This window comes from Triturus cristatus, chromosome 2_1 (genome assembly GCF_964204655.1).
Source record: "Triturus cristatus chromosome 2_1, aTriCri1.1, whole genome shotgun sequence".
NCBI lineage: Eukaryota > Metazoa > Chordata > Amphibia > Caudata > Salamandridae > Triturus > Triturus cristatus.
In genome coordinates, this window is record NC_140581.1 from 585,640,796 (window position 1) to 585,667,163 (window position 26,368).

The window sequence follows — 26,368 nt, forward strand, 5'->3', positions numbered from 1 at the left end:
TAGCAGCCTGTAGTGCAGTTTTGAACTTTGGCCAGGCAAAATTAGGCCTTAAACAGCCCATAGGGCAGAGTATATTGCATTTTTTTAAAAGTAAGACGCATTTTTAAGATGTACATGTCCTGGTAGTGATAAACTCCTTGGTTTGCTTACCTTATTACATTTCATTTGTGTTAATTTTGATTGAGAGCAGGTAGAAATATCATGTTTGGACTCAAATGAATTGTAATTTAAAATCCTCTTTATTGGTAAAGTCGGATTTTACATTACAATTTTTAAAATACCACTTTTAGAATGTTGTCATTTTCCTGCCTAGACTTTCTGAGGCCTTCCAGAAGTTTTCAACTGCCTGGGCCTTTTAATAGCTCTCCCAACAAGAATGCGTATTGGATCCAGACATTTAACAATAGGGTCTGGGTGTAGCTTGGAGACGGCCATCCTGCCAGAATTGTAGGAGTGTAGCTGTTCCCTGCCCACTTACATTTAAAAGGGTTTAGTTCCAGCACACTCACAAAGGAACTTGGCACCAGACTTTTGTCACCCTAGACCTCTTGAAGCCTGGGCAGGGGAAGGAAGGAACCTTGCAGAACCAGATGTTGAAGTAGAGGTTTATTCCATTTCAGAGGGTGGCACCAGATATAAATATTGGACCCTCCGAGACACTCATCAGATCCCTCCTGGACCTGTCTGCCTTTTAGTTCATAGGACTGATTTGCTGATGAGGCCTGCATTATTGTTCAGAGGACTGCCCAGTTTAATGCATGCCTTGCTGCCTGAAGGATAGAGTACATTTCCTTGAACCTAGGACTATCTAAGAGCGACTTTAAGAGTCAGTTGTCTGACTTTGTGTTGTGGGCTACTGGGACACAGAAAGCTCCAGCGGCCTCCCTGCAACTGGCCCTGCCTGGGCCTGCAACAGGACCTGGCTGAGACCAGCTGGCTTCTGCTGGAGTGAGTTCCTGATCCCTAAATGTGCCCCCCCGGGCCCTGGACCATTGGCTCAGTTGAGCTCCTCCTATGAAATCCTGAAGTTTTGAACTCTGCACCCGGACTTCGAGAAGGTAACTTTTCATTGGGATTAACTTGGTCCTGCAGTCATTCGTGGTCGGCCTGAACTTGTGACATTGCCCTTGTCTAGTGTGACCAGATTCCCACAGTTATCGCTTTCTGCTCCTTGGTGCTAGTTGTACTTAGACATTTCAAATTGCATATCTCAGTTTTTCCTGATTGAATTTTTGCTGTTTGGTCTCATTTAAATTATTAAATTTGACTCTATTTTTCTAAATTGGTGTGGGATATTTCACTTTATTACTTTTTGTGTGCTGCATACATTCTAAACAAAGTACCTCTAAATTAAGCCTGCCTGCTTTTCTGCCAAGCTACCAGAGGGTTAAGGACAGTATAATTTAGTGACTTTTGTGGCTCACCCTTACAAGTATTGTGATTGTTGCTTGAAAAGGGTTTTCACCCCCGTCAATCAAAAAAACAATTTCTTAGATTGGTGGTCAGTGTTGTGATTCAGTGCTTGTGTTTGTGCAGTACCACCCAGTGATTTTGTGTAACACTAAAATCCCATATAAATAACTTGATTCAAGATCCAATCTCTTTTTAAATTCTCCTTGATTGGCTTCTTTTGCTTTTTCCAAATTCACTTTAATTTATTCCCTGACTTTGTGCATCGGTGACGCTTCCTGCTGCATGCATGGAGTTTGAGCTCTTTATCCTGGAAAGAAACACTGTGGCAGAGCTCAAAGCATTTTACAGGGAGAGGAAGCTGCCAGCTCCTCCAAAAAACAGAAGCTCCAGAAGGTCCTCAGGTCATGGGAGGAGGTCCGCCAGTTACAGTTTACAGCAGAAGAGAACGAGGAGGTGGACTTTGAGGAGGAGCTGGAGAAGAAAAAGGATGACAACTGCCTGATTGTGACCCCAGAGGAGAGAGAAGGGCCCACTGCAGTGAGGTCCTCTGCCAAATCCAAAGCAGGCAGCAGTATCTCCTCCCGCAACCTGCCCCCAGAGGAGCAAGAGAACTGGAAAGCAGAAAGGGTGCTCTAGCAGAAGTTGGCCAAACTAAAAAATGGAAGAGGCTGTTGCCAAGAGGGCTAAAAAGGAGAGAAAAGCTGAGGCAGTGAGAGCCTTGGCAAGGTAGAACGCTGAGTCAGAGAGGGTCTTGGCGAAGGAGAGGGTTGAGACTGACAGCGCTGTGGAGGAAAAGAAGCTGGCACCGGAGGAGGGTACATTTCTGCTCTCTCTTGAAATGAGTAAGCAAGAGTTGGAATTGAAAGCCAAACAGATCTCAGACTCCAGCAACAGTGGTGGCAGGATTACCGCAGTGCCCAATGGAGGCAGGAGCGCCCACATTCTCAATGATATAGTGCCGAACTTTGTTGTGGGGTAATGATGTTGACAATTGGTTTGAGGCATATTTGGTTGCGATTAGTTTTGTTCCCGTCTCTGCTCTGAAGGAGTCAAATGAGGCACCTATGTCCGCCTTGATGTCCTCTCTAAGTTCCTGCTTGAACTCCCTCAGAGTTGCCAGTAGGTCCTCCCGAGTGAGTGCCATCCCTGCGGCTGCTGGGTTCTCCTCCTCTTCGCCCACACCAGGCCTGGACGAGCCAAAATAAGTGGAGACCTTATTGGGCTGTTTTTTTTCTGGTGCGCAGTGAGGTCCTTCACTGCGATCTCAAGTTGGCCATATGGAAGTGCTCTTTAGCAGCACATGCGTGGACCCAGGCGGCGGCCCCTCCCGGGTCTCCCCGCCGAATCGCAGGGTGCTCTGTATAGTTGGTGGGGCCCACTTCCCACTGCAGCGTGCTGGCCCCTCAGCTCTAGTCATTCCTTTTATCGAGCAAACCTTTCTTGTGGTGACATGCAGCACCTGGAGCTCCCAGGGCACCATGTTATGGTCAGGCAAGGGCCCTCAAACTGCTCAGGAAGATCTCAAGGTCTGACCTTTCCCTCTGCGGGCAGACCAACAGTACAGGGCTAGCCTGTCATTTCCTCTCGCCCTCCGCTACCCATCAGTGACTCCCCACCTGGTCAGAGTGCTGTGGGGTGGGCTGTTTACCCCCTCGGCCTGTAGAAGCACCAGGAGCGCTGCAGGATTCACTGTGACCCAGGCCCGGTCGCCTCTCAGCATCGGCGTTGTTGGGAGCACCCCCCCAGGCGGTAGCTTTGCATGGCAGGCCCCCACCGCGGCTACGGACGACAGGGAAGTTACCCTGTCTCAGTGTCTAGCCACCACCGGCCGCCACGCCATCTTGACCTCACTCTTCAGCTTTGCCGTCTCGGTCTGGGCTCAGAATGAGCTCTCTCTCCGTCCTGTGGAGCTCCCAGTCTTATCCCCTTGTTATCGTGCTGGGCACCGGCATCCCTGTATGTTTTCACCGGCTGCCGCGTGCCATAGAGGACAAACTTGCGGGACTCACCGCGAAGCCGGTCGGAGTCACGTCCTCGCGGCCATGATGGTTGGCCACGCCCCCTACATTTTAAATTTTGAGTTTGTGCTTCTCCAGACCAAGCAGTATTAAACGCTACTACCTACCATTATGGACGACATGTGACTCCTACACCTTGTAGTCTTCTGTCTTATCTAACGTTCCCTATACAATGAATCATACGTATGATTTATTGTGTGTAATGTGTGTGTGATGTAAAGTGCTCTGACACACTACACTGGTATTAGTGGTGTTATAAGACTAATAAAATGCATCTGAGAGTGAGTGGTTCTGGAGACCTGAGTGGCACAGTTAAAAGGTGGTAGTGAGGGAATTCATGACGGAGGTGGTCACTGGGGTGCACCAACAAACATTGTCGCACTGGGTGCCAGTCTTGCTTCTAGGAGTTTCTAGCTGCCTAGGCCTATTAATTGCTACCCCAATGGGAATGCATATTGGCTTAGACAGTGAACAACAGGACCTGGTTGTAGCTAGGAGAGGGCCATCCCACCAGGATGGGAGAGGCGGAGCTGTTCCCTGCCTCCAGCATACTCACAATGGAACTTGACACCATCCTTTTATCATCCTAGATCTCTTAGAGCGTGGGCAGGGGAAGCAAGGAACATTTCTGAACCAGATGTTGGGATGGACTAGAAGTTTCCCCCACTTCAAAAGGTACCAGATATCAACATTGGACCTTCTGAGCTGCTCATGAGTACACTCCTGGACCTGTGGGAGACTTCAGATGGACTGCCTTGTACTTCAGAGGAATGTCCTGCTTCTTGAGACCTGCCTTGTTTCTCAGAGTGCTGCCCAGCTGCTTGAGGCCTGCTTGTTCTTCAGAGGACTGCCCTGCTGCTGGAGGATAGGGTTGCTACTTGAAGGAGAGAGGACCATCTCCTTGAATCTGACTACCAGAGTGACTCCAAGCTGACTGGCCTCCTGTTGTGAGCTACAGGGAGACTTCAAGCTCCAGAGACATCCCTGCAACTGCCCATCTGACCTATTGCAACTGGCCCTGCCTGGACCTGCAACTGACCCTGGCCCTGCTTGGATCTGCAACTGAACCTGCCTGAGCACTGTTGGCCTCTGCTGTAGTGAGTTCCTTCTCCCCTAGAGGTGCCTCCCCAGGTCCTGGATGGGTTGAATTTCTCCTGTGAAATCCGGAAGTTTTAAACTCTGTGTGCCGGACTTTGAGAAGGTAACTTTTTTTCAGCAGGACTAACCTGATCCCTGTAACCTGCCGGCATCCCATCGCAGTCGGTCTGAACTTGTAACTGTCCCAGGGTAGCGCGACCAGATACTCACAGTTAGCGCTTTCTGTTTTTTGACGCTACTTTTACTTAAATCTTTAAAATTGCAAATCTCCCGTTTTATTACACTTTACTCTATTTTTCTAAATTGGTGTATGATATTTCTTGCCCTGTTTTTCTTCACTTTGTTGCTGTTTGTTTGCTGCATAAATACCACAGTGCCCCTACGTTAAGCCTGACTGCTTTTGTGCCATGCTACCAGAGTTAAGCACAGGTAAATTTAGTGACTCACCCCAACAAGGATTGTGTTTATCACCTCTTCCCCCCCCCCCCCCCCCCATTCAAAAACTCAATCTCCTACAGGTTGACCTGAAATCATTTACCTAATTGGTTAGGGCGTGCCCAGGAGTCACTCCCACCCACTGGTTTGTGGCATCTCTGGGCACCCACTGCAGAATACTCCTGGACCGGAGTAAGATCAGAAGAGGACTGAGCCTAATATCTGTGAGCTGAGAAGAGCAGTGAATGACTCTGAAGAACTGAGCCTGTTCTCTCTTCTACCCAGGGCAATGAATGGGAGTCCTAGGGTCATAGGGGTAATCTGCTAAAGCTACAGTGACACAAGCAAAACTGCAAGAGACCTTTTCCTACCCAGCTGACCAGTTGCAACTGGATCTGGACTGGACTCTGCTGATTGGCCTCTGCCTTATACCCCGTGAGTCTCCAAGATCCCCCTCCAGAGCTCTGGTGTGCTTTAGAAGTGTACTCTTGTGGTAGATTGGGACTCAAAGGACTATAGTCAGAACGTAAAATCTTTGACCAGGACGAACCTGGTTAATGTATCTGATCCACTCTCCATCGCGGTCATTGTAAATTTGCGCATAGTTTCCGGTCTACCACCACCATTGCCTGCCATTGGCACTTTATGCTTCTTGGCAGTATTCCATTTTAAAACTTTAAAAAATCGTATCTCTGGTTCCCCATTTATCATTTTGGTTATTAAATTGCACTCTTTTTTTTTTTATTCGATTTAGGATTTTTATTGTTTAGCATTTTCACTTTATTACTGTTTTAGTACTGCATAAATTACACATTGCCTCAAGTTAAGCCTGTGTGCCGTAGCTACCAGGGGGGTGAGCTCAGGTTAATTTAGTGAATTGAAGACTCACCCTGAGAAGAGTTGTGATTATTATTCCTTAACCACCTTAAGCCATCCACAAACATATTAACACACTCACAACAAATGCACTCTGCTCTTTTACTACAAACCCTAATCAGTTTTCATGGTCACAACAACCACTAAAACACCACAAACCACACCTATACACCTTTCTACCCCAACTACCAAGCAATGGTACCTTCACTCGCACACAAAACAGCACTCTATCCTATACCACTAACAAATCCACACATCTCCAGCACAACCAAATCCACACTATACGTAACTATATGCCATCCAGACACACACTCCCTGCCCATACAAAGCACCAGCTCTACCCTCAACTTACTCCTAAGACTCCTTTCTGTCACCCACAAACCTATACTCAATCTTCCATCATTTCATCCACCAACACCTTCCTCCTCTTTTTACCAAAAACCACAACCACACAACCCTTACATTCCACTCTACCACACTTATTACCTCTTTGATCAGTCATATCTAACACAAACTCTTATCTCTTTTTCATCCCCTCTCACACACCACATACATTCCTTTCCAAAACACATCACCACCCCTTTACCATTCAGCTTCCAACCAGCAACAATACTTTACATACAAAAACTTCTCAGAAAACAAACATAATCATCTCCTCTTGCTACTCCTCAAAATCAAAACACCCACACCAGCACAGCAAAATCTCACACACACACACACACTATCTCATCATATTTCCCGTCACAGACTAGAAACATACACCCACTCCGGGCTACACAAATACACACCCTAAACCAACTCTACTGCAAAGCTTTCTCTCTTCCTCCACGTGTAATGCATATACAGCAACACAGCAACTCTCTTTCAACTGCCTTCATGTATTGAACAATTTAGAACATCCAACCTATGCATTCTTGAGTGGAGAGGTGTGGCTCACTGGTTAGAGGAAGCAGACCCAGAAGCAGAGGACGGCCCGGGACCAGGGTTCAATCCCCGACGCGGCAGGGTCGTTGACCAGGGCCAGCGGACTCGATAATTCTCGCTTCGGTGCCTACTCTAACCAGGGATCACACTCGGCGACTCTGGGCATTAGCTTGCCTCATCTCCACAACGGCCCTCCACATTTGCCGGGGATGCCTGGTTTCACCTTGGAGAAACCCAGGAGGGACCATCTCACAGGGATAGCCAGGACGGGTTCCCCAGCGGTCTACAGCGCCAGGACGCCTCAGGGCAGCAGTGCGCTTTACAAGACACATACATTTACATTCTTGGTGACCTAAACATTTGGTTTGACAAACCCAATATGCCCCATCCGAAAACAATTATCACTGGCGTAGACTCACTGAACCTTCATCATATAGTCTATAAACCCACACACATCGCTGGCCACAACCTAGATGTCATTTATGCAAAATACAGAACTAGTTACCTTTCAAACAATGACTCCAGTCACATGGTCAGACCATCATTTGCTTGCTTTCGAACATAAAACAACACAAAGCAACACACCAAAAACCACCTTACATGCATCCACCTTTGAAGAAACTCAATTTAGAAACACAACTAACATCCAATATAGATCTAGACACAATACATTCAGTTCAAAAACTATGAGTGGCTACATGAAGCTTTTGATATCCTAATACAACTAAGGACATCAAACCAGGACAAAAGAAAACAGGCACCTCGGTCAACGCACCTGGCTCAAAACAAACACCAATCAAGACAAGCTTCACCTACAAATACAAGTAAGCAATCAAAAAAACTAGAAAAAAAGATACTATTCTGGCAGACTTCAAATGCTGAATGTACAACTAAAGAATTCTATTCAATGCTCACTAAATTTCGTAAACCAAATTGCCTAGAAGGAACACATCTCATTACTCAAGAATTCACAGACAAACTGGCAAATAATTACACAACCAAAGCAACGGAAAACCATCAGCACCAGCCCCTTTTCCCCCAAAAAACCTGCAATAGTAGGCTAATCCAGCATCTGTATTCCTTTCAACAAATATCACACAATGAATTCATAGATCTAGTCAAAGCAAGCAAGCCTCCCGGCAGCCCTTCTGACCCATGTCCATCAGAAACCTTCAAGAAAATTCTTCTAACTACCTCTGCTAGCATACCAGTAAGAAGAATCATCAACAATTCCTTAACTATGTGAACATTTCCAGATAACCTTAAAAAGGCATACATACTCCCATTACTAAAGAAAACAAACCTGGACCCACTTAACCCCGACAACTACAAACCAATTACTAACAGACCTTTCCTGGGCAAACTGATAGAAAGAGCAGCATTCGCCAAGATGTCACAGTTCATTGAAGATAATTCCATACTTTCAGACTTCCAAACAGGATTTCTTCCAGGCAGAGGCACAGAATCTGCCCTCATTGCCATCTGGGATAACGTTAAGAACACAGTTGAACAGAACAGGGTTGCTGCACTACTTCTCTTGGACCTCTCTTGACACAGTTGACCATGACCCTCTACTACAAAGAACTCTACGGAGCCGACCTAGAGGGGACTGCTCTTGACTGGATCATATCCTATCTTCAAAACAGAACAAATGTCATCCATTCTCCCCCTTTCTCATCCAAACCATACTTCACAAAAGCAGGGGTCCCTCAAGGCTCTATACTCTCACCCATGCTTCACAACATCCTCTAACTGGAAATCCCCAAAGACGTTGAAAACTCACTAATTTTCAGTTGCCTCAGAGCTGTGGATCAGTGGATGACATGGTGCCATTTCAAATTGAATGCTTCCAAAACTGAAATACTCACATGTGGCGATTGGAAAAATTATGACCCACTCGCTGCCTGGCCTGATGACCTGGGAACACTGCCTAAAGTATCTAAGGAAGAAAGAACCCTCGGAATTACAATGGACTCCAAGCTATCCGTGTATGACCAAGTGGACAAACTAGCAAGATCAACCTTCATTACTATAAAAACTCTGCAAAGCATCTTCCCCCACCTGGGATTTCCACACAAAGTCCTAGCTACTATCTCTTTTATACTGTCTAAACTCAACTATGCCAATAGCCTCTACCACAAGTCATCTTTAACAACTATGAAAAGACTACAATGGATTCAGAACTCTGCTTCCAGACCACTCCTACATGTAAAGCCACAAGTCCACATCTCCCCTGCCTTGAAGGCCTTCCATTGGTTACAGGTTGCCAGTAGATCCACATTCAAGCTGCTTTGTATCACCTACAAAGTGATATATGGAACAGGGCCTCTCTTCATCAGGTATAAAATCACCAAATACATTCAACAAAGGAACCTCTGGTCTAGATTGGCACTTCGTCTCAAAATCCCACCATACAAGAAAAAAACCATAGGTGCCACATCTTTTTCTGTTCAAGCAGCCGAACTATGGAAATCTTTACCTACAAACATAAGATCCACGGATAACTATCTTACCTTCAGAAGACCACTCAAGAGTTGTCTCTTCCCCACTTAACTGCCATACTCAAACATAAACGTACAGCACATTCCTTTGTATATAAGCATTTATTTGGATTATATGTATGTATCTAGATATGTCTATTCCTTTGTATAAATGTGCATAATTATGTTTATAAATATATAGATATTCATCAGGCCTTCTTAACAAATGTACCTATTACTTATGGGTATATTATTCTATGTTTGACATGTATATAGGTCACTGCATAAATAAGTACATTTTCATCATGGACATCTGCAATTGCTTCACTATTGAATTACTAAAAGGAAAAAAAGGGAAAGAAAAAAAGATTTTTTAGAAGTTAGCGTAAAGTACAGTAACACATGAAAGTCTGAGTTTATTAAATACAATTTAAATCTAGATATATTACCTTCCTTATACATATATACCTTCAATGTACTTATGCATGTTTATATTTATTACTTTACTAATTCAGCATCTCCAATGCACTACGCTATATCTCACCCTATCCCTCTCTCAATATATCCTCTACCTCCACTCTCTGACTTATCCCAAACCCCATTCTATTACTTTGATCTCCAAAATAACCCTTTCTAGACTCTTCCCTCCTCTACCTCTTCTTGCATAATCTTGTTGTAGCGTTTGTACTGGGCCCAAATTTATTTGCACCTAAATGATATTCATCTAACCTGTGACTACCTCTGACATTCGATTGGTCCTTCAATGGAACTTGTTCTGTGCTGAAAGGGACTGGATATTCGGGGGAAGAGCAATTATCAAGTGAGTGCCAGGAATAAGATAATTGCTATATCAAAATGTTATTTATACAACTAGAAAACTCACTGGACCAGCTAAAAGATATAACTCAAATGATTTTCCCAAAAGGAAATAATGAGTCAAAATCAGCAGAATTTAGTTTGTTTCAAAGTTTAGTTATTCATTCAGAAGTAAAGAACATTAAAATAAACATCATACAGTCCTAGGATTAAATTAGTACTGGATTTAATTAAGTACTATTAAATTCTCTGAGATTCAAGGATAACGGAAAAAATCGTCCTCAGCCGAGGTAGATTTGGACGCCTACAGCATATGGGTCAATATAAAATCAGTTGAGCCTCATACAAACCCTTGGGAAAGTTCAGTAAGTTCCAAGTACCAGTTCATTAAAGACAGTAATCTGTCCCAGTCCTTCGTTTCAATACCAAAGTCACAGCAGCATGACTTGAAACCTTCAGCCAGAAACGTTCAACTGTGCTAGCACACCGGTTGGCAGCAGATCGCAGTATTACGCCACCGTTCCCTTTAATGCTCAGACGTCCAAGTCGTCATTACTCACCGCTGCAAAGGTGGCATTTTTTCAGGCCCTAAATCTGAACAATTATACTCTAAAGGTTTCCGGGGTGACACCCCTTGGCATCACCAGAAATGTCAGACCACTCTGTCCTATTGGTTATCTTCGATGGGATGAGGATGATGTAGTTGGTAAAAATAATACAATCCGTAAGAATTGAGTAATTCAGGTTAGGTAGTTTCCTTAAACAATTGAAAGCTTAGTCATATGAACAATTAGATATTTCCGAGAGTAAGCAAAACAACGCTGACTTGTCAATAGTCCTTTTTCAAGAATCTGTTCTAGTGTGAAACAGATTTAGTTGCTACTGCAGGTAAGCTGTATTGAGGCTGTCAAAGAAAACAATTGCAAGCTAGAATACAAGTGGCAACTTTGCTAAATGTTCCCACAGACTTCAGACTATTCATTTCATAAGTTCACGTTTGGGAAAGAAGAGCAAGATTTGAGGCCCACATAATATACAGCTAGTTACATGATACATTATGCTGAATTATAAATCTCACATTAATAACATCTGCTATTATCAAATTTATAAGTAAAATATGTTAACACTCAAATCAAATCGTTATAAATTCATTTACGTATAGGGTGCTCATAAAAGTTTGTAGGTGTTAATGTTGCCCATATAGGAAAAGTACCTGGAAGTCTGTTTTACGTGTATGCATATCCATTGCACACATATATACGGAAACAACTTTAACTAAACTCTGTGTAGCATCTACTTTCTTTTTTTTTTTTTTTTTTTTTTTTTTTGAAACCTTTATTACAAATTTCAATAGATATACAGGTATGGGCCTACAACCTCCGGGCCGGCCGCTAGAAAACAATAAGGTCATAAACATATAGGTATAAACACAAGCAGCAAGCAGTGTAGGTCCCAAGGATCCGAAATATCATTTGCGGCTATAGGCCTTGACATCCCACATGACGGTTTCATTTTAAATGAAAAAAAGAAACAAACCCCACAAGGCGGCAAAAGTCCAGGTGACATTATGCGCTCCCCTCGGGAGGGGCCTACCAAACTACAATGGAAGGAGGGGGGGGAAGGGCAGGGGGCAGAGACAAAGTTATCCCGATAACACAGAATTATGGAGCATCTACTTTCTTCTGTTATTTTCGGTGCACACTTTACATCATGAAATAATTATTTATCTCTATCACATGAAATTTTGATCTATTGCATATAGAATTTGTTTTGTTATTATCACATTATCAAATTATAAGATCAACTTAATTAAAAGTGTTAACAATTCACATCTATTGAAGGCAATCATAAAATATAACATAGGTTATTCCACCATCTGCTTGCTTTTACGATGCAGTATTTGAATCACAGGCGCATTTGTTGTTTCCCAAAAACGTGAAGCTTAACACATTTGTGTCATCATTTATGTAAAGTGTTGTCAATTATTTTTTTTTGCCATAAATTTGTTAAGTGAAATTTCTGCTCTATCAATCTCAAACCTCTTTTACTACTCAGATCTCCCAAACAAGCCTTTCTAAACCCTTCCATCATGAATCCCTCCTAGACTCATCCGATACCTCATCTCTCTCCCTAATGCCTCCTTTTAGCTCTCCTTTACTCATCCCTAACATCGCCCTATTGCTATGATCTCTATATAACCACTGTCTAGAACCTTCCCTCTTCTATCCCTCCATTATCCCTTTCAATCCAACTAACAGAATCACATTTCCACTGCTCAAATTAAGTTCCTATACTAATTCACTGCTACTCGCCAAAAACCGATTCGACGCCTCGTCTGGGGTAGTAAGCACTATATAAATGCAATTACAATTACAGAATGAAAAAATGTAATTTGAATCACAGTTTTCTCCCAAAATGTGTGTATCCTTTCAGAGTTCTGCTGGCAGGAAAAGCAACTCTTTACAAGCCTGAAAATGCCAAAGAAGGAATTACCCATGTGTTCACAAACAACAGAAATGTTGTGTTAGAGAGAAGGAAAAATGTCATCTGTGCTCCGTATTACCCAGTGCAGTATCTTGGAGATTTTCTCTTAGAGGTATGTAGATGAACAAGAAATATTAATGTACTATTTTGCCATTTATTTTTTGTGTCTACTGGTCAGTTTATGAGCTGTCTAATCACAAAACACCTGCCTGTTTAACTGTATTTAGTCTATGCTTAAAGCAACAGATCTGTTACATCTTCACTCTTTACAATAACATACAATAACTGACAGTTGTGTTGACCCCACCCATTAATTGTGTAGTCTGCTCTCACAACCATTTAACAAATTATACAAAATCTGTTCTCTTACATTGTACAGCATATATCTGTTCTCTTTCATTATACAGCATATATCGGATTTTCTGATATCATTATTTACAGTAACTGGGGTGATAAGCTCTGGATGCAACTTTCCAGAGAACAGCCTTTGCCCTTGCTGTACTCCGTCATCTGGAATATGGCCTCATGGGAGGCATCCCATGGTTGTGGTGTGTGTGGAGCACTGATCAGAGGCAGCCGACTGCAGGGGGCTGACCAGCTAACTTCATGAGGATTGACAGAACACTGAGGCTGGTCGAAAGGCCTGTGCTGCACCTAGGCTACTGAGCCCCATTGTTTGAGTTGTGACCTAGAAGCTAACTGGAGGAGAGATTCCGGTCCTTTGTATCCACTCCACCCCGCAGATTGCCCTGAATCTTCACCAGGGAATTTCACAGTTTTCATAATAGATGAAGTTCACAGTAGCTTCTGCATCTGGATGTGAAATATTTGGGACAGAGGTTAAAGCGTGGCTGAATTTATGTTCTGCTGCGAGGCAGCACATGTACCCATTGTTGTGTGTCTTGCACAGTGTGTTTATTCCATACCATTTGCCATACTGAGGTGTGGTTTCACATGACTTCCCATGGGCACCCAAGAATGCTCATAAAGCCATTGATTAATATATGGGATGTTACAAAGCTTATTTAAAGGTTCAAATAGAGAAGGCGTGGATATAATGGAGACAATATGCTACCAAGAGCTGGAAATTATGAGTAGATATTTAGTAGTGGAAGTGGATTCACACATTGCATCCTGGAGACTGTAGAATACCCTGGAAAGAATTGTTATTGACGGCCATTCAACAATATTGGAAGATAAAAACTGTAGTCACTTGTGATGGTATGACAACCCTAGAAACTGTCCTTGTGTTTAGCTTTGAATAATAATGAGACCTGAAATATCACAGCATACACGAAGTTACGACCTAACTTGATAACTGACCAGGTGTAACATAGTCTTTTGAAGAAGTGGCTGAATTTAGTCCGCACACTTGAACATTCCTTCCAGATTAATCAGTTTACTGTTTGTAGTATCGCTGTGTTTGATATTAATAATACAATACTAGAGGCTTCCAGGCGATAGGTGTATGCATCCCACAATATGTGTAAACATTCCTAAAACTGTAAAATTCAACGTAGGTGATAATTTAACCACCCAGGTATTGGATGTGCTGTATTACCAGTGCACATAGAAATGTGTAAAACCATCATCTTAAAAGTTACTTGGAACTTCAGGTGTGCCCATTACCAATGCCCACTGACAAATCTGTATGTCTCACTGGATTCACTTGCTCGTCACCCATTTAATATAACATACGTTCTGATGTCATAGTCATTGCTCCCTACTGGTGTGAAGCACAGGCATTTGCTGTTGAAGGCTGTGGAAATATCAAGTCTCAGGACTTCAGCGGAATGGTTCGCTCAGGTCTAAATAAGCTCCTCCAAATGAGCATAGACTGTTCTTTCTGGGATGGTGCAAATAGCCTAACATACTAAAAAGCAGGCACAGCTGGATTAGTGTAGATGAAGCTGATTCTCCAACACATTCAGCTTCCTCAGTGGATTGTGGCACTCTTCACATGCTTGCATGGTAGACTTTCCTGTTCTTTTGTTCTTCAGCAGCATCAAGCAAGAACTACCACTGGAAACCCTTACACATTCAAATCTGTACATTCTTTTGTTGACCATTGTACAACAGAGAGAACTTGGTGGTTAAGACATATTTTACACTGGAAGATTGCTCTCCTAAGCAATGTTTCTCTTCGGTATTAAATAGCTAATACCTGCTACAGTTCATTAAGCCTGATTGTACTGAAAAATCATTGCTTGTTACAACTCAACGATGATACCATGTAACTTATTCTGTATACTAATTGTCAGCAGTTGATAAAGCTGATGTCCTGTTAGTGTACGATCAAAGTTATGATGTATTTCTATGCCTCTATGAATGTACTGTGCCGTTTATAGAAAATCTTAATAAAACCTTGTTTGAAAAACACAAAAGTAGCCGATCCCCGCTAGTGTTGCATCGTGTGTTTTGGCTGCCCATCTCTCCATGGTCCCCAGGAGCGCCATCCTGGGACTCAGCTTTGCAGAGGTTTGTAGTGACTGCAATATGGGCTTGAATTGAGGTCCAATAATTTGTGATGACAGGACATGACCATATGACATGAAAGAAGGGCCCATCAGTATCTCCACATCAAGTGCAGCATGACGATCGACTCATCCTCCATAGCCTATCTGGACAATACACGCGGTGAAAGAAATTAAATTGAATAAGCCTGAGGTTGGAGGAGAAGGCTAAGGCTCACAAGGCCATTTTCGCCTCATGCCAGTCGTAGTCATCAAGTTCTCCCTGATCCTCTGCCCAGCTTATTCAGCGCTTTAAGATGGGGTCTGGGGTATTGAGTAGTAGGGACCTGCATAGGCAGGAGATCCCTTGGCGCCCAAGTGAGCCCATAGTCAATTGAAGAAATGTGAATTATTGGGGTTATACTAGATTTTCAGTTGGTCAAAGGAAACAATGTGGTCCGAGTCTCACAGATCACCCAGCGTCAAGATCCCAATTGGGTCCCATTCCTGGAAGCTTTTCAGCCGAACTACCTGCCCCAGCCATGTCCCCTCCCACATGGGGGTCTGAGCTTTCTCCAGCCATTTAATGCTTTCGGAGACTGTTTGCAAGCATAGCACAGGGACCCTGGAGATCTCTGGAAGGGCGGTGGGAGAACGGGTTCCATCAAGTAGTTTTATGGACACCCCACTGCATAAGGCTGGATCCATCCAGGCTCCAGGAGGAGTCCTGATGATCTCCAAATAGCCATTCATTTAGGAGGACCATATGTGCCACCCAGTAATAAAGATAAAAATCGGGAGTGCCTAGGTCTCCTTACCTTTAGGGTGGTGTACATTTGATGTGAGATTCTCTGGGTACCCTGCCTGCTCAGTAAAATCTTGCCGATATAGCCTACAGGTGCAGAAAGAACGATGTGGGGAGTGTGTAAAATAGTACTGTTTAACATAAAAAAATCGAGGGAGGATGCACATCTTATACAGTGCTACTCACCCTGGAAGATTCAATGGAGGGTGGCCAAGGAATCCAGATTTGCCTGGGTGCGTTTCAATATAGGATCGAAGTCTAACTCCCAGGCAGTCTGTGGGCTACAGGCGATGGTGATGCCCAGATATTTGAAAGGCCCTTCTGTGACCCTCAGTTAATTGTCTGTAAAGGCGATGGAACCAGGACTGTCAGGTGTATATACTGGCATTTTTCCCAGTTGACCCCGTAACCCTGCTGCCTCGCTCTAAATATGTAGCATCTAGATGAGGTGGGGCAGAGTCGTCTTGAGGGATGGAATGTATGGTAACATGTCTTGGGCACATAACTTCACCTTATCTTCTTGATGCGGGGACTAGATGAAGCCCTAAAGCGGTGCATCCATCCTGATCCAACTCGCAGGTGGTCCTATAACCATGATGAAGAGGAGGGGTTATGGGGGCAGCTCTGCCGAGTGCCCCGCTGAGTAGGGAAGGAGGAAGAGAGTGTCTCGTTTACACGTACTCTCATGCTCGAGGAGTCATAAAGGGCCTCGACCAGGACATGGAATTTGGGACGAAATTTAATTTGTTGTAGTATTTGAAAAAGGAAAGGCCAATGGACTGTGTCAAATGCTTTTTCATTGGGTTGGCCAAAAGCAGGGTCTCAGGGGCTTGCAATTTATCAAGATGGGAGAGAGCTACAAGGTGTCAGCACAGCCAGTGATGCATGCTTTTCTCAGGCATAAAGCTATTTTGGTCTTCATGGACCAGTGTTTTGATGACATTAATGAGCCTTGTGGCCAACGTTTTAGTCAAGAGTTTGGGCTTCATGTTAATGTGGGTCCTGGGCCTATAGGAAGAGAAGAGTGTTGATGGTTTTCCTGGTTTAAGTATTGTGGTGATAATGTTATTCCTGGGATCTAGTTTCCAGGGACCCTGTTTGGCCCAGGGGTTTTTCCTAAAGGGGCAGCCATAGTTGCCGCCTATAACACCTCAAGTGTTAAGGGGTTCTGTCAGATACTCTCACTGAGCCTGGGATAGCAAACTGACAAGAAGATTTGATATCAGGTGGGAGAGTTCAAGGAGTGCTAGGGGTCTGTAGTCATGGAGACCGTGATAGTATCACACAAAGGTATCAGCAATTTCCACAGACTTGTATGTAAGTCGGCCCTTGACCATTTGTTTTGCAGGGGTCTTGCGAGGTCCCACACACTTCTCAGACAGCCAATACATTAGTTTCCATGCCTTGTTCATAAAGTCAGTATTCAGTGAGCAATCCAACAATGCGGAGTCGAGGAGCTTACTTTTTAGCGTATCATGGAGCTCTTCTAGTTGCTGAGCGCATTTGGACAACATGGTTGTCCCGGCTGATTGCTCCAATGCAAGAATCTGGGTTTCTAAGAGATTCCTACTCTATTTCTTGCTCACGCAAGTGTACGGCTACAAATGCTCTACCTTGGACCACTGTCGTCAAGTCTTCCCACAAGCACAGAGGGGAAGCCACAGGGTGCTTATTAGGTTAAAGTAGTCCGCAATGGCTACTTGGAGGAGGCCAACCAAAGTTTCCTCTCTGAGCCACTACGCGTTAAATCTCCAAATGTCACCCGCTCTAGGCAGGGCTAATACCATCTACATTAATCCTAGAACAATAACGAAAGAAGTGAGCTACTGTCTGAATAATCATTTGGAATTTCAACACCTTGTGCCATTACGCAGGCAGGGTGGCTTAAAGAGGCAAATGCTTACCACTGAAATCTGAGAGATACAGGTCACCTATTTCAGTACTGGGAAGGATAACTCACCTCCTAAGACCGTTTAATAAGTGCCATTGAATTAGGATAGAAAAGTATGAAATAAAGTGCAACATAAAAATAAATTATTGTATATATCCATCAACAGTTTCTTACATAAAGCAGCATGGTAGAATTTTCACCCTGAGCACTTACGTTCTCATTTGCAAAGCCACATGAATAGTATGACGGTGCTCTTTCCTCTGCAGGAATAATGAAAAATGTACATGGAAAAAGCAGAAAGAAATATGTGTGGATATTGATGGGGTAATGAATTCTTACACTGAACTTCCCCTAATCTTTGGAAGCCTGCTCCTAAATTCATGTACAAGTGATGCATCTTTTCAAATTCTCCAGTCTGTACCTGTGTAGCAGCCCTTCCCCAAATGGAATCTACACTCCTGATGTTGATCCGTCTGTGCAGATGTGCAGCATCTAACAGGGGCACCTAGCATCAATAACAGTACTTAAAAATATGCTTGCTTTAAGTTTTTCAAACTGTGCCTGGTAATGTATATCTGCCCATTCCTTGTCTGAAAGCGTCCTCCCTAGTTCTTCCTCCCATCGAAACTACCCTTTCGTTCGACCTCCCGCTTTCCCAGTGAAAGGCATTGCATATAGCTTGGATATGAGATGTTTATCCTCTTTTTTTTACCCACCAGCCACCTTTCAAAAACCGTGAGGGGCCTTAATGCCATTAGTTGATAATCAGAAGATGTAACCCAGTGATGTACCTGACGTAATGAAAGGTGTCCGATTGTGGAAGAGCATAGTCCTGCCTTAGTTGCTCGTATGGGATTAGGCCATTACGATCGAACAGGGAGCCTACCCTTTTACATCCCTGCTCCCTGCATCCCCGAAATACATCTGAGTCACGACCCGGGGGAAATCTGGGTTTTTCTACTATTGTGGACATAAGGGATGGGAAGGTGGTCAGTCCTTTCCCCCAGGCCACGGCATCCCAAACCTTTAGCATTGACGAAGTGACTGGGAAAGAATACAATCCCCAAGCCCTATTTTTGCGTGGGTGCCAAATCTCCCTCCAGATATATGCCCCTGCTACCGTCTGATACATAAAGGGCCAGTGATTTTTGGAAATGGGGCGATTCCATTCTACCACATATTGGAGATGTGCAGCTTGAAAATATCTATGGATCATTGGAAGCCCAACTCTGCCAAGTTGCTAAGAGTGCGTTATTTGGGCAAATGATAATCTTGGTTTCTTCCCTCCCCAGATGAATTTATTGATTGCTAATTGTGGCATGCGAAGGGCTTTCTGGGGTGGGGCTATAGGTATCGTTTCGATGATATATAGGATACGTGGCAACACTGTCATCTTTACTGCTGCAACTCTCCGAAACCATGCCAGCTTAAGGCGTGTCCAGCTATCCAGTGCTTTAGTCGTCTGATTTAATAGCGTAGTATAGTTCAACGCTACGGTTGTCTGTATGGTCGGGTCAAGTTGGATGCCCAGATATGGAAAGGATTGTTCTGTCCATTGAAGCAGGAATTGGTTTTGAAGGCTCTTTGCAAGGACCTGCGGTACTGATAGATACAAGATTTGTGATTTGCTCAGATTAACTGTAAAGCCTGTGATTTCTCCAAAGCTATTCAACTCTGACTAGGCCTGGTAATGTAGTCTGTGGATTGGTAAGAGACAGTATTACTTCGTCAGCTTAAAGACTGAATTTATGTGTTTCTTTCACAAATCAAATTCCTCCAATCCGTGGATCATCTCTCAGTCTTTGTGCGAGTGGCTCCATGTAGAGAGCAAACAGCATGGGGGATAAGGGGCACTCGTGCCCTGGGCAATGGGAAACATGGCCGACGACGCCCAAATTACCTGGACGAACACTCTTGGGGCCCGGTAGGTACAGCTAATACATTTATACATTTTTTGCCAAATCCAAAGTGACGTAATGCGTCGAAGAGATATGTCCATCGCACCCTGCCGAATGCCTTCTCAGCATCAATCAACAGGAATGGTGCCTCCTTGCGTGATCGATGGATTCCATCCATGAAATGGAAAAGACGTTTGGTATTGTCTCCTCCCTGTCGAGAAGGGATGAAGCCTGTTTGATCCGTATCCACCAGTCCTGCCAACAGTGGATTTAAAGGGGCTGCCAGGATGCTAGCGAATATTGTCACATCGATATTTAGCAGGGAGATGGGTCTGTATGATCCACATTCAGTGGGGTCTTTGGCAGGTTTTAGGATTACTGAGATAGATGCCTCTGTCATTGAGTCCGTTACTGAGCCCGTATCTAGGAATTAATTAAACAGACGAGTTAGCAGGGGTGCTAGTTCTTGGCAAAAAGCCTTGTAAAATTTGGCAGGGAAACCACCAGGGCCCGGGGCCTTTTTTACTTTTGGACTGGTGATTGCGGTAACCACCTTCTTGATACGGATCGGCTGATCTAATTGTTCCGCTATTGTTTCTGGAAGACAAGAAAGCGGACAATTCTCGAAATAAGCGCGGGTTTCTGTCTGCAGAGTATCTTGATCAGAATAAAGAGTTTGGTAAAAGGTCATAAAGGTGTCTACAATATGTGAATCTTTATAAACCTCCTTCCCCGTGGGTTGCTTAATCAAGGCTAATGTTGCTGTCGTCATTTAGGCTCAAAGCCTTTAGGCTAGCATTTTATCACACCTATCGCTGCTCAGATAGAATTTATGTCGGAGCTGGAGAAGTGCTTATTATCCAGTATTGGGGTATCTTTCATAGATTCACATGCCTGAATCATTCCCCGTCGCCGAGGCGGGAGTCTCGGTAGATAAAAAAGTAGTGCCAAAAAATAATTAGTAGTAGTAGTAGGCCCAAAGAGAAAAGGCCCTAAGGCCTATATCTTAGAAGCCTATCTACCTTGTTATGTAAAATAACCCAAGAATTGGTAGCAACCAATCAGACATCAGCACCCTTCTAGAACCCTCTCAGCAGAGCCAGCTCTCCTCAGATTTTCACCGCACGTCGTGTGGAAGGGAGTCTCCCTGAGTGCCTACTCAGTTTCTTCTTTTCTTCAGTCATGTCTGACAAAAAAGCTTTGTTTAGACCCTGCAGGACCTGTGATAAGAAGAGGGTCCATGTAGACGACCAGCATGAGGAGTGTATTTATTGTCTACATCCTAAGCATGTTGCTAAGGACTGTAGAATTTGCCGGACTTTCCCTCCTAAGACCTTAAGGGACAGAGAGGCAAGAGTTTTGTTATGGTTGAAATCTTCCTCGGCTGAGGAGGATGACAAGGCCTCGACATCTAGCAAGAGAGCTAGATCAATTGATAGTTCTTCCAGTGAAGGGAGAAAACATCATAAGGCCTCTCATGTAACTTCTGACCATTCACAGAAGTCACAAGACTCTGACAGATCCAAGAAGTCTTCAACTACAAAAACCGTGAGTAAATCTCAGGTTAAGACTTTGTCAGTGGGATCATCTTATACTATCTCTGTGACTTCTGCGGCTCCTCTGTCGACGGCTACAGTCTCCACTACTTCGATATCGTCACCTATCATGTCTCCTAGGGCGTCTAAGACTCCGTCGACAATTGCGTCGACGTCGAGCTTAAAGGAAGTTCTGTCAGCATCGTCGATGACAACATCGACGACGAAAACCCCGTCGACGACAACCCCGTCGACGACGAAAATCACGTCGACGACGAAGACCCCGTCGACGACGAAGACCCCGTCGACGACGAAGACCCCGTCGACGACGAAGACCCCGTCGACGACGAAGACCCCGTCGACGGCGAAGACCTCGTCGACGGCGAAGACCTCGTCGACGGCGAAGACCCCGTCGACGGCGAAGACCCCGTCGACGGCGAAGACCCCGTCGACGACGACTATTTCGTCGACGACGAAGACACCGTCGACGACGACGACAATTCCGTCGACGGCGAAGACCTCGTCGACGATGACGATCCCGTCGACGACGAAGACCTCGCCGACGATGACGCTCCCGTCGACGACAATGACAATCCCGTCGACGCCTCAAAAGACAAAAAGTCCGTCTATGAGGGGAAGCCCGTCGACGAGAGGTTTCCTTAAAGCGATTCCAACTACCCAGGTTACGCCTATTGCGTACACGCATATTCAGCTAAGGACTTTTCATAAACAGGATTACAGCAATATTTCTCCTTTGCTGCCTTCGCATATCCTGGACTCATATACAGAAGGGGATGATTATGAAGAGGAGGATGATGAGGGTCCTTTCGGGATAGCTAGGCACCCCTCGGAGTTGCATATTAAGTGTCAGGAGATGGATGAGGAGGATGACTTCCATGAGCATGCTTACCAGGAAGGCCTTGCTGCACCAGTTTACAGGCATCCCTCAAGGGATTGGGATCGTAGAGAATCAAGTCATCTCCCGCCTACACTGATTCAGGACCTTCAGGCCATGCTGGCGGATTACCGCCAACGCTTTCCTCCACAACAACCTCTTCCTAATATACAACCGACGGAAGAGTCGCACACGGACATGCCAAATTCGCCGATTCACCCTGCTGGTTCGGGTACACAATCGCACCATGATACCATTTCCACTGATGAGGAAGATATCGAAGAGGGTGAAGTACCGGATAAAGACACCAATCTGGATCCTTGGGATGATTACATTATTCCCATGCCTTCTCCACCTATTCCACAACCATCGGATTCGCCTCCAGAGGATATAGGTGGCTTTCACAATTTAATGCAGCGTGCAGCAGTCAGGTTTCAATTACCAGTCACTGTGGAGCATACGGATTGTTTCCTCCATGACTTTAAGGAGGAGCAAAGGAAAATTACCAGAGCAATTCCCATCATCGATTTTATTTGGAATGAGGGGTTAAAAATTATGAAAACACCTGCTTCTGTACCTGCGGTCCTCCCTCGTATTGATAAGAAATATCGTGCTCCTCCAGAGACGCTCTCCTGTCTCATCGGTCATCCCCGACCAGATTCCGTTATATCACAGGCTGCTCAACAAAAGTCCAAAAATCCGGCTATGCCGATATCGACGCCGCCGGATAGAGAAGGGCGAAGATTGGATCTGATCGGCAAGAAGTTCTCTACGATGGCGGCAACTTCTATCAAGGCTGCAAACTCCTTGGCCATTCTTGGTCGCTATGACCGCCAGATGTGGTCAGAATTCTCTGAATTTATAGACCTCATTCCTGAGGATCGTCAACAAGAGGCAAGGAAAATACTTCAAGAGGGAAAACGAGCCGCATCAGAGATCATAGACTGTGCTCTTGATATTGCAAATACCAACTTTAGGCAGCTTGCAGGGGCAGCAGTTCTTAGGCGTCAAGGTTGGCTTAAAGCAACATCTTTTAGGCCAGAGGTTCAAGCCAAGATCATTGATATGGCCTATGATGGAGAATCCTTGTTTGGGAAACATATAGACGAGGCCCTCCTAGCAATCAAGACTGATACGGATACAGCTAAGTCACTAGCTGCTCTCCAATACAAACGGGGATCTTTCCGTGGTGCAAGAGGTCGAGCTTTGTTTCAAGGGGAAATTATCAAAGTCAGCAAAATAGACAATATCAGTCTCAATATAGACAGCCTTATGGACGATCATCTTACAGGCAATCTTCCTCGAATAGTTTCTCTCGTCAGGGAGGAAGAAGGCGATCGAACAATCAGGGTCACGACGCCAACAAGAAGCAATGAGTTACGCTGGACGCCAGTCATCCCTCCTTCCCTCCCAGTAGGAGCAAAGATAACAGCTTTTGCTCACAATTGGGAGGAGATCACCTCGGATCGTTGGGTCATCGACTTAGTCAGAAACGGTCACACCCTGGAGTTCTCAAAACAACCCCCTACTGCCCCGCCCAGGGGTCCCCCTCCCCCTCGTCTTCACTTATTGTTCAAAGAAGCTTTAATAATGCTCCGCAAGAACGCAATAGAGAAAGTTCCTTCGCCCCAGAAGGGAACCGGGTTCTATTCTCGATTTTTCCTCATAAAGAAAAAGTCAGGGGAGTGGCGCCCGATTCTGGATCTCCGCAAGCTCAACAAATTTCTAAAGAAGCAGAGTTTTCGGATGGTTACACTGGCCGAAGTGTTGAGCTGCCTAAACAAGGGGGATTTTATGGCTTCTCTGGACATGGAGGACGCGTACTTCCACATTCCTATCCTTCCCAAGCATCGCAAGTACCTGCGATTTGTAGTGGCTGGCGTCCACTATCAGTTCAAAGTCCTTCCGTTCGGACTGAAATCTGCTCCAAGAATTTTTACAAAGTGTCTTGCACCAGTAGCAGCGACTCTAAGGTCACAGGGAATACAGGTATTTCCGTACCTGGACGACTGGCTGCTCAAAGGCCCTTCGAAGCAGACTACCGTAGAGGCAGTTTCAGCATGCCTAAGTCTATTCTCAAACTTAGGCCTCACTCTCAACAACAGCAAATCTCAACTGCTCCCTCTACAGAGAATTCAGTTTCTGGGAGCAATGCTGGACACCAAACAATGCAAGGCATTCTTGTCAGAGGAACGTCAACTTCGTTTACAAAAGCTAGCACTTTCAATCGCAAGAAGAAAGTCAGTTTCTGTCCGGAGGTTTGCGTCTCTGCTGGGGATGTGTTCTTCAACTATAAATCTTGTACCTTTAGCAAGGCTCCGAATGAGACCTCTGCAGGAACAGTTACATCTACAATGGAAACAGGCCTTGGGGTCGTTCAACGACTCCATCAGGATAACACCTCACATGAGAGTCTCTCTGCATTGGTGGTCACGGATGGAAAACCTGACTTTGGGCCTTTCTTTTCTAACATCTCCTCCAGAATTCGTGGTAACAACAGACGCCTCCATGGAGGGGTGGGGAGGACATCTCCAAGATCTACAGATTCAGGGACGATGGTCCCAGGAATACCGCCAACAACATATCAACAGACTGGAGCTTCGCGCCATTTTTCTCACTCTGCAGGCGTTCCTCCCGAGGATTGCAGGGGCCTCAGTGCTGGTCCGAACGGACAACACTACCAGCATGTATTACGTCAACAAACAGGGAGGAACGAGGTCACTGTCCCTTTCGCAGGAAGCTCAGGAACTATGGGAATGGCTTACAACACACAAGATATCCTTACGAGCAGAGCACGTCAGGGGCCTTCACAACACGTTGGCCGACAACCTAAGCAGATCCCTGGCAGGCTGTCACGAATGGGAGATAGAGCAGAAGCAACTAGACGAAATTTTTCAGTCATAGGGCAAACCGGCACTGGATTTGTTTGCTACAAGGGAAAACAAGAAATGCCGCTATTACGCAAGCAGATTCCCTCAACAGGGATCAAGAGGAAATGCCCTGTCCATGAGATGGTCAGGGCTTTGTGCGTATGCTTTTCCCCCGATACCACTAATTGCGAAAGTGATCCGCAAAGTGAAGATGGAACATTGCCGCCTCATCCTGATTGCACCCCGTTGGCCAAGGCAATATTGGTTCCAGGAGCTGCTTCTTCTAGCTCACAGCTCCATCCGTCTAATACCAACAATGACGATGTTGACAAGGGAAAGGGGTCAAATACTCCATCCAGATCCACAGTCGCTGCACTTGCACGCATGGCTCCTGATTTCCTAGAATACAAAGATCTAACCATTTCACAGGAATGCCGTGAGATTCTATCTAAGTCACGCGCACAAAGTACTTTAAAAACTTATCGTTTGAAGTGGAAACGATTTTGTCATTGGTGCGAGGGGAAGGATGTCCATCCTTTACAAGCTCCAGTAGAGCAAATCCTTCCTTATTTGTTATCCCTAGCCAAATCGGGACTTGCATTTTCATCAATTAAAGTTCATCTTGCGGCTCTATCAAGATTCAGGAAGAGTACCTCTAAACCTTCGCTCTGTTCCTCTTCATTAATAAAACAATTTATGAAGGGGCTATTCCGCGTTTTTCCACCAATTCGTGCACCTCCTCCAGAGTGGGAGTTGAACACAGTTCTAGCTCAATTGCTGAAAAGGCCTTTTGAACCTATCCACAAGGCTGAGCTAAAATTTTTAACATGGAAGGTAGCTATTCTTTTGGCTCTTACATCGGCTCGAAGAGTCAGTGAGATTCAAGCGTTCACCATCTCAGAACCCTTTTTGCAGTTCTCCAAAGACTTTGTTACTCTCAGGACAAATCCACGATTCATCCCTAAAGTTCCGACTCAGTTCCACTTAAATGAGCCAGTGAAACTAAAGGTTTTCTTCCCAAATCCAGCCAATCCAGCTGAGCGAGCGTTGCATTCACTGGATATAAAACGCTGTCTGAAATTTTACTTGCAAAGGACGAAGGACATCAGGCGGTCCAATCAATTGCTTGTAGCTTATGGTCAAGCTACACTTGGGTCTGCTGTGACTAAAGCGACTATAGCCAGATGGTTGGCTTCTACAATTCATTTTTGTCATGATAAAGCCAATAAACCATTACAAAGAAAGGTCAAGGCGCATTCTACTTGAACTATGGCAGCATCTACTGCATTGTTCGCAGGAGTATCCTTGGAGAATATTTGTCGTGCTGCAACGTGGAGGAATGTTCACACATTCACGAAGCACTACTGTCTGCAATCTACTCTGCAGGAGGATACAGCGGTAGGACAAGCCGTCCTTCAGCATCTGTTAAACTAAGGTCAGATATTTATATATGTTTCTTCAATTTACTGTTTATAAG

At 44.7% G+C, this 26,368-nt stretch overlaps 1 protein-coding gene across 3 annotated transcripts in view; it reads left to right on the forward strand.

Annotated features, from left to right (window-relative positions):
• Positions 1 to 26,368, forward strand: part of SLF1 (SMC5/6 complex localization factor 1) — a 557,620-nt gene that overhangs the window by 90,027 nt on the left and 441,225 nt on the right. For all 3 annotated transcript variants that reach the window (XM_085632479.1, XM_085632478.1, XM_085632480.1), the window contains exon 5: positions 12,494 to 12,656. In XM_085632479.1, coding sequence (XP_085488605.1) covers positions 12,494 to 12,656 — 163 coding nt within the window. The remainder of the gene's footprint in view (positions 1 to 12,493; positions 12,657 to 26,368) is intronic.